The following is a 13,888-nucleotide window of genomic DNA, read 5'->3' as shown; positions in this document are numbered from 1 at the left end:
TTTGGTTTCACGTATATCATACAGCATCAAATGCGTCCGCGACCTGGGTGGGGTAGGCAGGGGTTTAAGGAGAACACCAAGCGAGCTGTCAATCCGAAGCTCCCAAAACACTCTAACATTAACAGGCTAAAACCTATGCTAGCCCTACCGAAAGTGACTCGATCGAAGTTTTGGAGGTGGTCTAAATCAGCGATTCATATCTAGTTATTTGTAACGGTTGTTAATGCTTCTCTATGGACAATGTTTAAGGTGGAATATGAAGGCTGTGATGGTGGTGGGTCTAGAGAAAGGAGAAGAATTGTGTGGGTAATTTAGGAGTGCGGACGCGGGATAATGCCACACATATAGTTGGTTATGTGCGAAAGCTGGCTTGCATGGGCACAGCATTGCTCTACTGTATTGAGGGCTTGGACTTGCGACTTATTGATAATGTGTGTCTTTTTATACTTAAAATGAAGCAGTTTGTCTATGCAACAATACTCACTTTGCAGTTAGCGAGAAGACATATATCAGCGGGGAGCCTTTTATCATCAAAGCTTTGCAGAAACTGCAGACGTCTAGCTTCACAGACAAAGGGTTCAAATTCTCTATGGTGTAGGTTCGATGTCATCCAACTTTGGATACGATTGACCGGCTTTCTTCTGTAGCTTCAAGTCCGCCTCTATTGGCACAGACCCTCTTTTACTTTACTGCTATGCTTTATTTGTCAAAATGAGATGGTAAAGGACTTTTGAAAAAGTAATTCAAGCCATACAGCGTCGCAGTTACGCCATGACTCACATTATTTATTTAGCATAATTCAATCTGTTGTGGAACTGTATGATTTACCCCGATAGAAAGAGAGAAAGAGAGAAAACGGAAAGGGCGCGTCTTACTCCTGTACAACAACCAACAGCTCGATCATGTTTCTTCAGCATTCCGTTCGTGGTCTTGCTGGCAAGCGTTTTTTTGCACAAGGTAGATAGCATAACAGTACAGTATGGTATATATCTCGAGAAATAGAGCAGGAGAATAATCAAGTAACTAATATTGTTGTCGGCTTTCATTTTAACCCCACTCTTTTTTCGTTGATATTATTAAGGAATGGCTGCCGCTACTGCTGCTAAGCGTAACTTCGGAAGTCTTGTATCAACAGACGAATTGGCCTCATCATTGGACCAAATCAAAGTGCTCGACGGTTCATGGCACATGCCCAACGCTAACCGCGATCCCCACCAAGACTTTGTCAAGCAACACATTCCCGGCGCGCGTTTCTTTGGGATTGATGAAATCAAAGACACAACTGTAAACTTGCCACATATGCTTCCTACGCCCGAAGTATTTGCCGAAGCAGTTGGTAAGTTCTATGCTTGGCTTTATGTTGCGCACAGCGCAAAAAAAAAATATAAGGCGTGCTAATAAACGATAAAAAAAGGCCAGCTCGGTATCAGCGAGAAAGATCAAGTTGTTGTCTATGATTCCGTAGGTATCTTTTCCGCCACGCGGGTCTATTGGACATTCAAGGTAATTATATTAAATCATGTATAACCTGCTTCGCCGTCCAGCAGGCTCATTCTTTTCCTTCAATAGGCCTTTGGACATCAAAACGTATCCATCCTTAATGGTGGATTGCCAAAATGGCTCAAGGAAGGCCGTCCCACGGAATCCGGTGAAACCAAGGTGACGCCTGCCAAATATGCTGTGCCCACTCTGAACAAGCAGCTCGTTCGCGACTATGCTCAGGTACTTGAAAATGCTCGTCGTGGTGGAAAGCCAGCACAAGTGTTGGATGCACGCCCGAACCCACGTTTCACAGGCGAGGCCCCGGAACCACGACCTGGACTGAGTTCCGGCCATATGCCCGGATCTATTAGCGTGCCTTTCAATGTTGTCATTGAGGATGGCCAGTTGTTGGACTCTGAGAAGCTGCGCGAAGTTTTTGAATCTCGTGGTGTCGACCTCAGCAAAGAAATTGTAACGAGCTGTGGTATGTAGTGATAGCAGTGCATTGATAGGGCAACAAATGGTAACATACATGCTGCTTGGTGATGATATAATGTGTGTTGATTGTTATTCTTTTCTATGATATCCACTAGGTAGCGGTATTACGGCTTCAACGCTATATGTTGCATTGGAACAAGCTGGTGCCAAGAACGTTGCCGTCTATGATGGAAGTTGGACTGAGTATGCGGACAAGAAGGACAGCATTATTGAGAAGGATACTTAGACAAAAAATACCAACACGTGACAAACTCATCCATCACATTTTAATAAACATTGCATTCAATGCATTTAATGGTTTCGGTTCTCACTTTCTGAAAGTAGAGATGGATCAGTTAGGGCTGAAGAACGACGGAGTGAGAACACTTGCCCGTTTTCACCTAAACCATCTGAATGTGTTCATCGGAGTTTGGCTGTCAAAAGGGTGGCTTCGCCAGTCTAAAAAAATTTATGACGGGAAAGGTCGCGTAGCAATTTCTTGCTTCTTCCTACCCTCCACTCTATAAATCATCATGGTAAGAATCTTTATATATACAAACTGTTAATGTTTAACTGAAATTAATAATCCGCATATTGTGTGTGTAGTCTGTCAACCCCAAGGCTTTCCCTCTCGCTGACGCTACCTTGACCAACACCATTTTGGATCTTATCCAACAAGCCTCGCACTACAAGCAGCTCAAGAAGGGTGCTAACGAAGCCACCAAGACTCTTAACCGAGGCATTTCCGAATTCATTGTCATGGCTGGTAAGTTTACTTGTCTGGGTTTTCTCAGAGAGAAAAAGAAAAAAAGCCAAACGAAGGAGGGAATGGAAGGGTAAAGGAAATTAAGAAGCAGCAAATGATGAGAAATTGCCTTACTCCGGTGACAAACAGCAAACATGGACTTGGAAAACGATTAGTCTTACTGAAGGCTTCTTCTTTTTTTGCTCTTACCCTGCGTTCCTTCTTGGTTTTTGGGTGTTATATGAGTTGAAAGGAGGGAAGAAGGGAGAAAGAGTATAGAAACTAACTATTCTATGCTTTTTGACGACTTTTAGCTGACACCGAGCCTCTCGAGATCTTGTTGCACCTTCCCTTGCTCTGCGAAGACAAGAACGTTCCTTACGTCTTTGTGCCTTCCAAGACTGCCTTGGGCCGTGCCTGTGGTGTCTCGCGCTCCGTCATTGCCACCTCTGTCACTACTAACGAGGGTTCTGATTTGAAGCCCCAAATCCAGTCGATCAAGAACCAGATCGAAAAGCTTTTGATCTAAAAGTCGCATCCGCATACCATATCATTGTATCTTCTCTCATCTTTCATTTGTTTCCTAAAAAAATTTCTTGATGATCATTGTTTGTGCGGACGCCTCTCTCTATCCCTTTCTTTATTATCTTAATATTGTTTTAAAACCTGTAAACGAACCTTTTATACGTTTCGGTTGAATGATGCACTGACAGGAGAAAGAAATCAGTGTAAATATATTGCATTCAAAAAATAAAATAAAATTTGTACATTTCTCTAACGTGGATGTTGTATTCGGTTTCCTTGGATTTGTTCACTGCAATGATGGCTCGCTGTGATGTCTAGTTACTGCTTCTCTTTTGGATTGTTCGTCCTCATTAAGTTTCTGTCACTGTCAATATAATCAACTCAAAAATCGTTGGCAGTGTCTGGAGAGTGGCGAGCCTATCATCGCCAGTTTTTGTAGCAGCTGCCCAGATTGCTGTTGGCTACTCTGTATTGATGTGTGCTCGAAACGCCAACGCCCCGCCGTCCGTGGTCAACAAGTTGAGCATAATTAGATACATCACGACCCCGTTGAGATAACGTGGAAATCTTTTATCTTCTTAACAGTAGACACGTAAGAGTACTATGCCCCATGTACTACGGAAATGCAGATTCTCATCGAGATCAAAAGTTCATCCACTGATGATACATAACCTCACGGCCTTTCGATCATCGTCCGCCTTGGCCTTCTCTGTATGCGATAGTCTATAAAGCTTTCACTTTCCAGGCTTTGCGAACTGAGGTCATGTATATGTGCCTCAACCACTTAATTTCCGTCTGCATGATAGTTTTGTATCCTTCATTGACAGCGCGCAGGGCATTATAGCAACAACATTTCAAGTCGTACAAGATGGCTTCTCTAGCTTGTTTTTTTTTGCGGTCTCATAATGGTAACTAGTATAAGTAAAGCTTTTGGCGAGCTGATTGTGTTGATGAATGATTATTAGTCTGCTTTGATGACTGGGTGTCTAGTTCATGTGGCCTACAGTGCGGAGCAGTTTGGGGGAAAATGAGTAAGATATGCTCAAGAAAACAGAGCAAAGGAACAAGTGTTCTTCAGACCTCCACCCATCACAAATTCTGTTCATGAAGAATAGCTCACATAATATATAAGCTTTTATTGATCTCAACCTCGTCCTAATCTTTGGTTCTTCTCTCTACTCCATTCATTATGGTTTCTGATACAAATTTGTGAATATACTCCATACGACGTCTAAGCATCTATTCGTTCATTCGAAGGAAATAAGTCATAAGATGATGATTTGGAAATTCGTATATAATTGTTTCCGTATGTTTCCAAATTTTGTCTAGGAACCCACAAGGAGATAAAGAGGCAAGATAGGTACAACGTGGATTTTGTTTACTAGCGTCATCACCGTGTAAATGGTGTGGACTGTATCATCCTCCCGTAAACTAACATTTAGACTTTCTCAAGAGCAATTAATCCTCAGGTGCGTGTGGTTTGTGCTTATAGCAACTGCGTTAAAGAGGATGTCTTTGATCGGTGCCGGCACCTTTGATGTCATCTGAATCTGAAGGTTTATGAGCAGGCTTTAAACCTAATACTGGCTGGAAAACTTAACCGTAACCGTAACCGTAACCGCTCGCTGCTTCATACCAAAAGGTGGGGTGGGTGGTACAATGACGCTGATCGTCATGCCGCTGCAAGACTTGAAAATTCAAGTAGTCACCAGATATAAGAAAAAACGGTAAGTCGGCACATGGAGGGACAAAGTCCTCAACTTCGGAATATGAAAAACTGGTCAAAAAAGATGTCTTATGGTGTCGCCTTTGGTGATCCTGAGGCCGACTGTCCCAGGGAATATTGGTTTGACGGAAGCGTGAATATGCAGGTGGCAGCCAATGCGTTGGAGCGGCCAATTGCTTGCTATACGTCTGGTCCATGGACGAAAAATCATCCGCCGTCGCTGACATTGCCACACTCTGTACCTTCGGGCAAACGATATAGTCTCTTGCCGTTCGTCGTTTATGCATTTCGTGAATGGGAACCATTGGGAGCCGGTCTTGCTGCGATCATCTGTTAAAATGCAATGGTCCCCGATATCACAGCGACATAAGCAGCTATGGAACGAGATCAACCCAGGTCACGATCAAAAAACGTTTTGGAGGTACCTGCATATCAAGAAAGCAGTGGATCAGGATTCAACAGCAAGTAGCCTCGAAAAAAGAAGACAAGCGTCGCCCATTCTGATTTTGGATGAGTCTGACTGCGATAGTGATATCGGAGGCGATCATCATGGTACCTATAACATGCCGCTTTGTATCTTTGTATTCTAGTAATTCTGGACACATTTGTTATACTATCTAGATCACGGTGCAATAGTATGTCCCCATTGTCTGACGCGTCTGCCTTCACCGCTACCTCCTGCTGTACAGGAGCAGTACGATGAATATACCCAAAAAGAAGAGAAGCATAAGAAACAAGAAGAACGCCGCATAAAAGGACTCTCAACGTCTCGTCGCCGCCGCTTCGATGAAGCACAGCTTGAAACCCAAACCAGTTCGCTTTTTTGAGCAATACAACTTCTGCAGCGTTCATAGGAAAGAAATGTTGATCAGACCAGAAGGAATCGCCCAAGGTTACTCAGCTCATATCGATTTTGCGACCTTGCCTTTGCGTGTCATGAATCATGTACCGGTTAATGCAAGATATCATAGTCGGTATAACCAAAAACAGATCCAAATCGATGGAAACCGAATTTTACAGCCAACATAGCCGAAGAGTTGCACGATCCGTATTCGCACGAATGGCAAGGGCTGAAAAATCTTTGGTAAATACAAAAGTTATCACTCAGAAAAATAAATTATTAAATGATTGTTTAAAACAGCCTGGTTATTATGGGCCCCGTGGAATGCAAATCATCATGGATTGTTTGACGAAAGAACTATTCAAAGTCGAACCACCTGACAGCAGCAAATACAGCCCCGATGCCACCACTTCAGTTTGTCCAGCAAATTCTTGTTCGGGAGACGGCCGCACGACTTAACCAAGAAGATAAGAATGTTTCTTACGACGAAGCATTGGAATTTATGAAAAAGAGTGCTAAATTCGGTAGTGCCGTCAACCCCACCATGGATTCGGATGAAAGCGAAAGCAGTGATGAATGAGTATAAAAAGCAACACGAACCATAATCCTTTAAGCAGCTCTGCACTTTTTTGTGTCAAATGTCATTTACCTCAACGTACTCGACGATTTATGTTCTTCTGGTCTCATATTTAAGCTCTTGCCTTGTCTCCGGATGTAATTGTTCTTTATAATCATTTAAACACCTATTTACCTGATCCCTTGTTTCTTACTACATGTTTTGTTTTTCGCCCTCCAAATATCCAATTATTTGGCTGACACATTATTATCATCATTCCATTATATATACGTCGAATATCACACTGACCGTCAAAGATTTCAATTGAATAGAATCACATGACAGCCAGGATATATCTTTGCAGCCAATACCATCGTCATTGATATTAAAATGGTGAAAACACTTGTTGCACCGTCTACCCACTTTTCTGTAGTCTTAGCTACGTCTTTTTGTGCTGACTAAGAAATCGTCTCGCTTGTGCTTCACTATATTATAGTACTTATGTTGGCACAAAGTTGTTTGCTTGCCATTTGGATACACGGTATGTTAACATGCAAGTTACTCGCTATATATCATCACATTTCTGTCGTGCGCAGGGTCTTTCAAACTGTTCGAGAGACGGTGCGCATGACAAATGCGGAATACTAATCTATCAAAAAAAAAAAAAAAGGCAAGTTGCAAGCAAAACATGCAAAACATATGCCTTACTTTGCCCCACGAATACTTTGTTAATGTGGAAATCCCGTTTATGAGTTTTCAGGCTATCGTCATTAGCAATTTTTTTTTCGCAAGAATCACAGTTGTATTCCGTTGCTGTCATGGAGATAAAAGTGGGGAAAGGACCCTTGAGAAGGGGTCACATTTGCTGTGGGAAGGGTCACAATTTAGTTTGTTGTTGTTGTTCACGAACGCCTTTGTCTGTAAAATAAACACTTCTTCAAAGCGCTTGCCCATTACGACATTTGTCGAAGCATTTATGAGAATGTCTAACAATCCCTTTAAAATCACTTAGTTTCAAGCTATTGGAAGCTTTGTTGATCCGGGTCATCAAAGTTTCCCTTCTCGAAAAATTTATTGGGCTTCACTTTGCTTTTTTGACCACTGACCAGAATGGATTGAGCTCAGGAGATTATAAAGGCAAATAAGCGCATTATCCATCACGAGGAAGTGACCTTTCATGTGCGGAAACCGGTCCATTTCATCCATTGTAGCTTTTAGAAAGCTGATATAGTGTCCCGTAACCGTTCCTTCGCTCATTTGCCCAACACCATCTCCCCGCTTTCTCTTTTTATTAGATGAAGGCTAAGGAAGTCTAAGGCTGCATTTGATTAGACCTTCAGCAGTATTGGCGCCCAATATGGTTGTTGTTGTCGCTCGTGTTTTGGGAACTGTGACCACTGCCGGTGCACCTTTCTTTGACCAAGCCATACTACGTTTCAAATTAATATGGAAAGCAGATTCGTCAAGAAAGACACGGTTTCTCGTAGAATCCAAGTCTGTTTTTCCCCATTCATGAACCCAATCCAAGCGCTCTTGAATGTTTTCTTTGCTATTCCGGTCAATGGGTTGAAGCCGGGCTTTTTTGAAAGATAAATTGCAATGTTGTTCTACAAAATCGAACAATGTAGTTTAAGATACTTTTTAATTCGGTAAACATTTGCTTCAACTTCTTCATTACTTTGTCTAGGATGATGGAAGGATTCTCATCAATGCGCTCGAGAATAGCGTTTTTGTGTTCGTCATGGAGAATACGTGAACGGCCAGTCTTTCTCCGTTTCTCAGAGATACTGTCAGGATCTTTCTCGTATTGCGCAGCCCATTTTTGTGCTGTTCGAACATGAATCCCAAGTTGTTTTGCAGCAGCGGCCGCACTCAAAACACCTCTCAAGCAACAGCTTGAAGAACCTCACTTTGTCCTGATCAGAATAGCGTGTATAATTTCGCTTCCATGAAGTTTACCTCATAATGGCATCGCCATTAGGCTTTGCCTCCTTTTCTCGCTCTCTAGAGGCAGTTGAGCTAAATATTGTGTATGAGAGCTCAATGTTTCAAGACGACACTGTTCCTCATCAACAATATAATCCATTGGTTCAGGTCTGCCATACTCGTCGACGACAGATCGATTCCCGTTTTCAAACAAGAATTGATTCTCCTTCAGGGCGAATACATTTTTCGTACAACCTGACAGTAAAAGTTGAAGTACTTGAAAACTCAGTGCATACGATTTATGCCACTCTAATCTTTAATATCAGCATAGAACAATGAAGCACATGGTCCCTGGGGGGCAAGGCGGGGAAACGAATAAGGAAAAAAAGGTGAGTGGGTGAGGGGGTGGGGAAATGAAATTCTATGCTCAAGTTCAAGACTCGGTTCTCTCTTTCTCTTTCCTCTTTTTCCACTTTTTCACTTGAGCCCAATTCCACACAGGGAAAATCAAACCTTTTCTTTTCATCTTCTCAAAGGGCATACGCGCCCAAACCGAATTCTCTCTTAATTTACCCACGCGTTTTTTTTTTAATTTGCATGCATCGCTTTCTTTCTTAAAAAAAAAGAGTTGAAATGACCAAACACGAACATCAACAACACGTTGAGCACGAGGGAAAAGACGAGTACTACTATGACGATCCCTGGCCCATTCCAGAATCACCACCGCCGCCGCCATCTGCCGATAGATATAGAAAGTAAGAAAGTATTGTCTTTTTTAATTTATCAAGAGCTTCTCTTTTAAAATGCGACGATTAGAGGTACGAATGTTGACCTTTTTCTTCAAACTTGCACATTCTAGGGTAGCCAATTTGCGCAGGTACGTACACATACTCGTTGATTCTCAATATTATGACGCAAGTGGCAGTTGGGCGGAGGGGTGTGTGTTGCTTTTGGCGGTGAGACTGAGGAAGAATTATATACCGAGCATTAACGCATGATTCTATCTTTTTTACGTTAGACCCTCTGTTACCTTCATATCGGTGAGTTTTCCAGAAGATCAGAATGTCGAAAACCGCATACGATCAACTGACACCTTTATAATTTTTATAGCGACTGGCCCGAGCACAGGAGCAACTGGACGGCGACAGTCTTCTTGATGTTGGTAATGAGTTTACGACATTTGACGATGAAGACGAGTACGACGACAACGACGACTTGAGTGGCACATTGTTTGATAGGAGCAGCGATTGTTTTGGTATGAGTCTGGCAATGCCACCATCCCCTTTGACGCTTGGCGCATCATCAGCTTCGGAACTTGCTCCCTCATCTCCCTCTTCATCAACCTCATCATCGTCATCTAAGAAGAGATTTTCTTGCGACAGTGATTATTGTGCCAACTACATTCGTGAAGACTGTAAGAATGATACTGATATTTCAATCACCATCAAAACATCACCGCCCGTGCACAATGTCAAGAAGCAGAAAAAGCCAGGAAAACAAAACTCTGCATCGCCATCCCCTCCACCTACAACTGCAGCAGTAGCAGCAACAGCGACAACTGAAATTGAAACTACTAGCAAAGATAAAGCCGTGCGACACAATGGAAATGACAACCGCAAAGAAAAGAAGCACACATCATCACCACCTCGGGATCAAATGGCGCAACAAAACAATGATTTACAAACGCAGAAAAAGGAGGATTGGCCCAGTCGATTACGTCCGCGGAAAGGCAGTAATCCAGCACCAGCAGCAGCAGCATCAGCATCAGCAGCAGCACCAGCGGTAGGACGACGACGATACCCTGTACGAAAGACCAAGAAAAACATCTATTTGACGCCGCCACCATTATCACCTCCATCTTCGTCTTCTACCATCACGGTCGCCGCCTCGGGTAGCTCATCTGCAACCTCGAAACGTCGTGGAAGGTCGGTGAAATAGAATGTAACGATCATGAAGATTCAGTTATTGATATGAATTATCAGCACAACCACATGTATATCCGCTTGCACACACTACCATCTCCAACAACAACAACAACAACAACATTGCCAACTACTACGCTCTACATACGTAAAACAGCTAACCATTTGAGTCAATAAGTATCTCTAACTGCGTCAAAACCTGTTTCTATCTTTTCTCTCAACCTACATCTTATGCTATTCTGTACATATTAACCTCCATTTCAACTTGCAATTCCCTGGTTTTTCTATTCAAACATCTTACCCGTCACTACCTAAAGCTGTACATAGCATCCATAGTCAAATTTGAAAAGATTGCTACAATACATAAACTGTGCGTTCAAAATAAATCTCTTTGCTCAATTATTCACTTGATCGGGAAAGCTGAGCTTATGGAAATTTTTGTTTGCCTTGCTTGCCCTTGGGGGGCGTCAAACTTTTTTTTACCACTTCCGCATACAATAAAAAAAAACCACAACTCTAGATCGCAGGAATGGCTGACGATAATCCCACCGCACCTTCTGTTTCAAAACAAACACGACGATTTGCACCACGAGTACGAGGACGTGGTGGCAGAGCTCCGGCTGCTCGAGGAGGTCGATCCTCTGCTGCTGCTGCTGCTGCTGCCGGTGGTGGCGATGGCGGCGAATCGAGCGATCGTGCCACTACAGCTGACAGCCCAGCAACTGTCACAAGCGATGCTAGTTCAAGCAGTAAACCCATTGGTCATATGAGAACTGAAAATTCACAAAGAGGACGGTTACCAAGTGTTCATGACGGTCAACGAACGCGTGGTAGTGCGGGCAAGGTGAGAAGTAGTAATAACAAGAAATGGCAGTGGCGCGCGCTACGCATACAATAGCTTTTTGACCTTCGGTACGCTTACATAGATGAAATTCAAACCAACAATTCCTGCGCAACGAAACAAAAAAGTAGTGTAAAGTATCTTTGCCAGGAAGAGAGAGACACATACATGAGAGCATAAGCCAGAAATGCTAAATAGCACTTTTGCTCTTAAACAGAACGACTTCAGCGATTGATGAAAAGCTCAAGGGTGAAGGAGATAGAGGCCGTGGACGAGGCCGAGGTGGTAGAGGAGGCCGTGGTGGTCGTGGCGGTGGACGAGGCGGTCGTGTGGATGTTGCCGCACAAGCTACAGCATCGGGTATCTTTTCACTGGGCCCATCCGCTATGTGTAAGTATTTTCCCTTATCAGCAATACCGGAAGCCTACGATAATACCTATTGTAACCAACCAAATATTTTTTTTTGTAATTAGCATCACGAGCACGTCAATATGGTAGTGGTGGCGGTGGATTTACGCATGGTGGTGACGCATCTGGATCAAGATATGAAGAGAGCAGTGAGGGATCAGACATGGTTAATATGTTTGCAGACGGTGGCGATGGCACGGTGCCCGTCGTATTTCAACACATTCCACGTACAGCAGGCGAGTTGGATCCATCGGATATGTCTACCAGACGAAACAAAATTCCTTGGCTGGATGTCAAGTCCAAAAAGCCTGCTTCAAGTGCTACTATCAAAAAGGATCCTGGTAAGCAGTTATATCTGAGAAAGGAGGATTAAACGGTATATCTTGATGTGTGAGATATGCGCGTGCGTAGTATACTGATATACCGTATGAATATTATTTCGCCACAGTGAAAAAGGAACCAACATCCGACGACGAGATGGATTTGGACGAAAAGGCAGACGAAGACGAAGAAGAAGAGGAAACCAGCACATTATCTCGACGACAATTATTTATGGACGATGACGCACCTGCACAAAACGTCTTTGGTGTCAATGAGAAGCGTCAAGTGGTATCCGTTGCAGACGATGAACTGTTATTCTTCCAACTACCATCGATTATGCCCAAGTTTGAAGAACCCAAGGACGAAGAAGACGCCGAGGAGGACAAAGAAGGAGGCGAAAATGAAGAGGAAAAAGTAAAGAAAGAAGCCGGAGCAGATGTGGATATGAAAGACGCTAAAGTCAAGACCGAAGGTGGTGGCGCATCATCAGCTGGAAAAGCAACTGCTGCTGCTGCTGCTGCTGCTGCAAAGAACTTACCGCCTGCTGCAAAGATACCCACTCTCGAAGAAGCGATGGCATCGCTTGACTTGAGCGAGATGCCCGAAGGTCAGATCGGATCATTGGTTGTCTACAAGAGCGGCAAGATGAAACTCAAGGTCGGCGATGTGCTATTGGATATTCATCAAGGCATGCGCTCGACGTTTCTGGAAGATGTCATGGTGGTTGATACAGAGAGTGATGATAAGAAAAAGATCATCGAACTGGGCCATATTGTACAAAAGTTTGTGTGCATGCCAGACATGGATGCACTGCTTCAAGACGCAGAAAAATAATAATAATAATAATAATACGTGTACATATTACTCTGTGTAAATTATGTACCTCTTAGAGAACGAGAGGGGAGATGTGTGCTGTGTCAATTTTGTATGGTGTATACTAAGGATACAAAATGCTTTTCAGCAAGTGAATATGATATATACACGAAGCCGCCGCGACTTGCCAATATGATTGTGCCATATATTTAGTCTAGTGCGTGGGTATGAAGCAACATTCTCAAATTGACCTCGCCCCAGTCAAATGTAACCTTGCTCTCGATTATATGCAGCAGCCAACTGTTTTCCCGTACCTCAGGTTACTAAGCATTGACTTAAGGAATTATAGAGGTGCATCATGTCATTGCATATATGTATAGTGTCTATCGATTATCTGCTGATTACTGCAATCTTACTGATATAGCGACTAATGAGGCTGAATACTGTCGTTCTCATCGTGAACAGCAAGCCAATCACTTGCACACTTCAGTATTGTGATCAACGTTAGATGATTATTTCGAGACTATCAAGGCTTTTCGCTTTTATCAATCATTGCGTGATGTTCCCTGCTGTCACGTACGCATTATCACGTCAGCGTATGAAAATGGGACACTTTGCTAGTTCACACCGTCAAGGTCGAAATACCACCTCATGGCGTCGCCAATCTATTAAGCTCGTGCGCCAGCATCCAAATCTTGTACATGAATGAAAAGTTACTATTTAGAATGATGCAGCGATTGTCGCAACAGCAATAAGTTCAATAAGAAGGGTTGCCAGGTCTGCGTATCATAGTCTCTGAGAATGTTGATCGACAATATAACGGTCAACCAACTGTATACATACCATCCAATCCATCAAATTGTCACGTGTTTCACTCAACAATTTTTTCTCTTTATTTAATGTTGACGATGAAGTTGAAGAAGTCTAGTAGAGTGACGAGCCAGAAACATCAGCCAGCAAAGAAAGGATAAGTGAAGGTCACTCAATGAATGCTAGCGTTCGACATGATCCTCTTGACCCACCTGTCTTGCTCAACCTCAATATGTGAAAATTATTGACTTGTCATTACATCCATCGTACAAAAAACCTTATTTCTTGAACACGTCGAGCCTAATTACGATATCCGTCTGAACAAATAAACACTACCTCTTAGATTACGGTTATTGGAGATCTCTGGCTCTCTGTGCATGCAACGTCGATACAAATATAACATGGGTCAACGTCGTGAAAGACAACAACATCCACGCATTCCTTTTGTCCAAACGCATATATATATCACTTGGCGACTGTTCTCCATTACGCGTA

General features: G+C 43.0%; 6 protein-coding genes across 6 annotated transcripts; all 6 read left to right on the top strand.

Moving 5' to 3' along the window:
- Nucleotides 1–1,083: 1,083 nt before the first annotated feature.
- Nucleotides 1,084–2,206, top strand: BDB00DRAFT_877035 (Rhodanese-like domain-containing protein; the record flags this gene model as incomplete). The annotated part of the gene is made up of 4 exons (XM_053127554.1): nucleotides 1,084–1,336; nucleotides 1,415–1,503; nucleotides 1,570–1,966; nucleotides 2,076–2,206. 4 exons carry the CDS (start codon nucleotides 1,084–1,086, stop codon nucleotides 2,204–2,206), a joined length of 870 nt encoding a protein of 289 aa, XP_052975135.1.
- Nucleotides 2,207–2,294: 88 nt separating this feature from the next.
- Nucleotides 2,295–3,500, top strand: BDB00DRAFT_963188 (ribonucleoprotein-associated protein). Its single transcript, XM_053129744.1, has 3 exons — nucleotides 2,295–2,495; nucleotides 2,566–2,725; nucleotides 3,019–3,500. Exons 1-3 carry the CDS (start codon nucleotides 2,493–2,495, stop codon nucleotides 3,231–3,233), a joined length of 378 nt encoding a protein of 125 aa, XP_052975134.1. The 5' UTR covers nucleotides 2,295–2,492; the 3' UTR covers nucleotides 3,234–3,500.
- A 1,507-nt stretch (nucleotides 3,501–5,007) lies between these two features.
- BDB00DRAFT_26462 (uncharacterized protein) lies at nucleotides 5,008–5,961 on the top strand. Its single transcript, XM_053116707.1, has 2 exons — nucleotides 5,008–5,507; nucleotides 5,577–5,961. The coding sequence occupies exons 1-2, from the start codon at nucleotides 5,237–5,239 to the stop codon at nucleotides 5,780–5,782; spliced, it is 477 nt and encodes a 158-aa protein (XP_052975133.1). The 5' UTR covers nucleotides 5,008–5,236; the 3' UTR covers nucleotides 5,783–5,961.
- BDB00DRAFT_846457 (uncharacterized protein) lies at nucleotides 5,911–6,627 on the top strand (the record flags this gene model as incomplete). The annotated part of the gene is made up of 3 exons (XM_053125159.1): nucleotides 5,911–6,039; nucleotides 6,097–6,139; nucleotides 6,180–6,627. The coding sequence occupies 3 exons, from the start codon at nucleotides 5,911–5,913 to the stop codon at nucleotides 6,374–6,376; spliced, it is 369 nt and encodes a 122-aa protein (XP_052975132.1). The 3' UTR covers nucleotides 6,377–6,627.
- Nucleotides 6,628–8,710: 2,083 nt separating this feature from the next.
- On the top strand, nucleotides 8,711–10,639 carry BDB00DRAFT_846450 (uncharacterized protein; the record flags this gene model as incomplete). The annotated part of the gene is made up of 4 exons (XM_053125158.1): nucleotides 8,711–9,033; nucleotides 9,138–9,155; nucleotides 9,297–9,318; nucleotides 9,389–10,639. Coding segments are annotated over exons 1-4 (985 nt in total), but the record flags the coding sequence as incomplete, so codon positions are not given.
- Nucleotides 10,640–10,729: 90 nt separating this feature from the next.
- Nucleotides 10,730–12,604, top strand: BDB00DRAFT_877031 (RNA polymerase III RPC4-domain-containing protein; the record flags this gene model as incomplete). The annotated part of the gene is made up of 5 exons (XM_053127553.1): nucleotides 10,730–11,044; nucleotides 11,127–11,173; nucleotides 11,259–11,431; nucleotides 11,515–11,790; nucleotides 11,898–12,604. 5 exons carry the CDS (start codon nucleotides 10,730–10,732, stop codon nucleotides 12,602–12,604), a joined length of 1,518 nt encoding a protein of 505 aa, XP_052975130.1.
- Between the last annotated feature and the right edge of the window lie 1,284 nt (nucleotides 12,605–13,888).

Source organism: Zychaea mexicana (assembly GCF_025766255.1).
Source record: "Zychaea mexicana strain RSA 1403 chromosome Unknown BDB00scaffold_100, whole genome shotgun sequence".
Lineage (NCBI taxonomy): Eukaryota > Fungi > Mucoromycota > Mucoromycetes > Mucorales > Lichtheimiaceae > Zychaea > Zychaea mexicana.
Note: the sequence above shows the minus strand (reverse complement) of the source record. Positions and strands in the feature narration are given on the sequence as shown.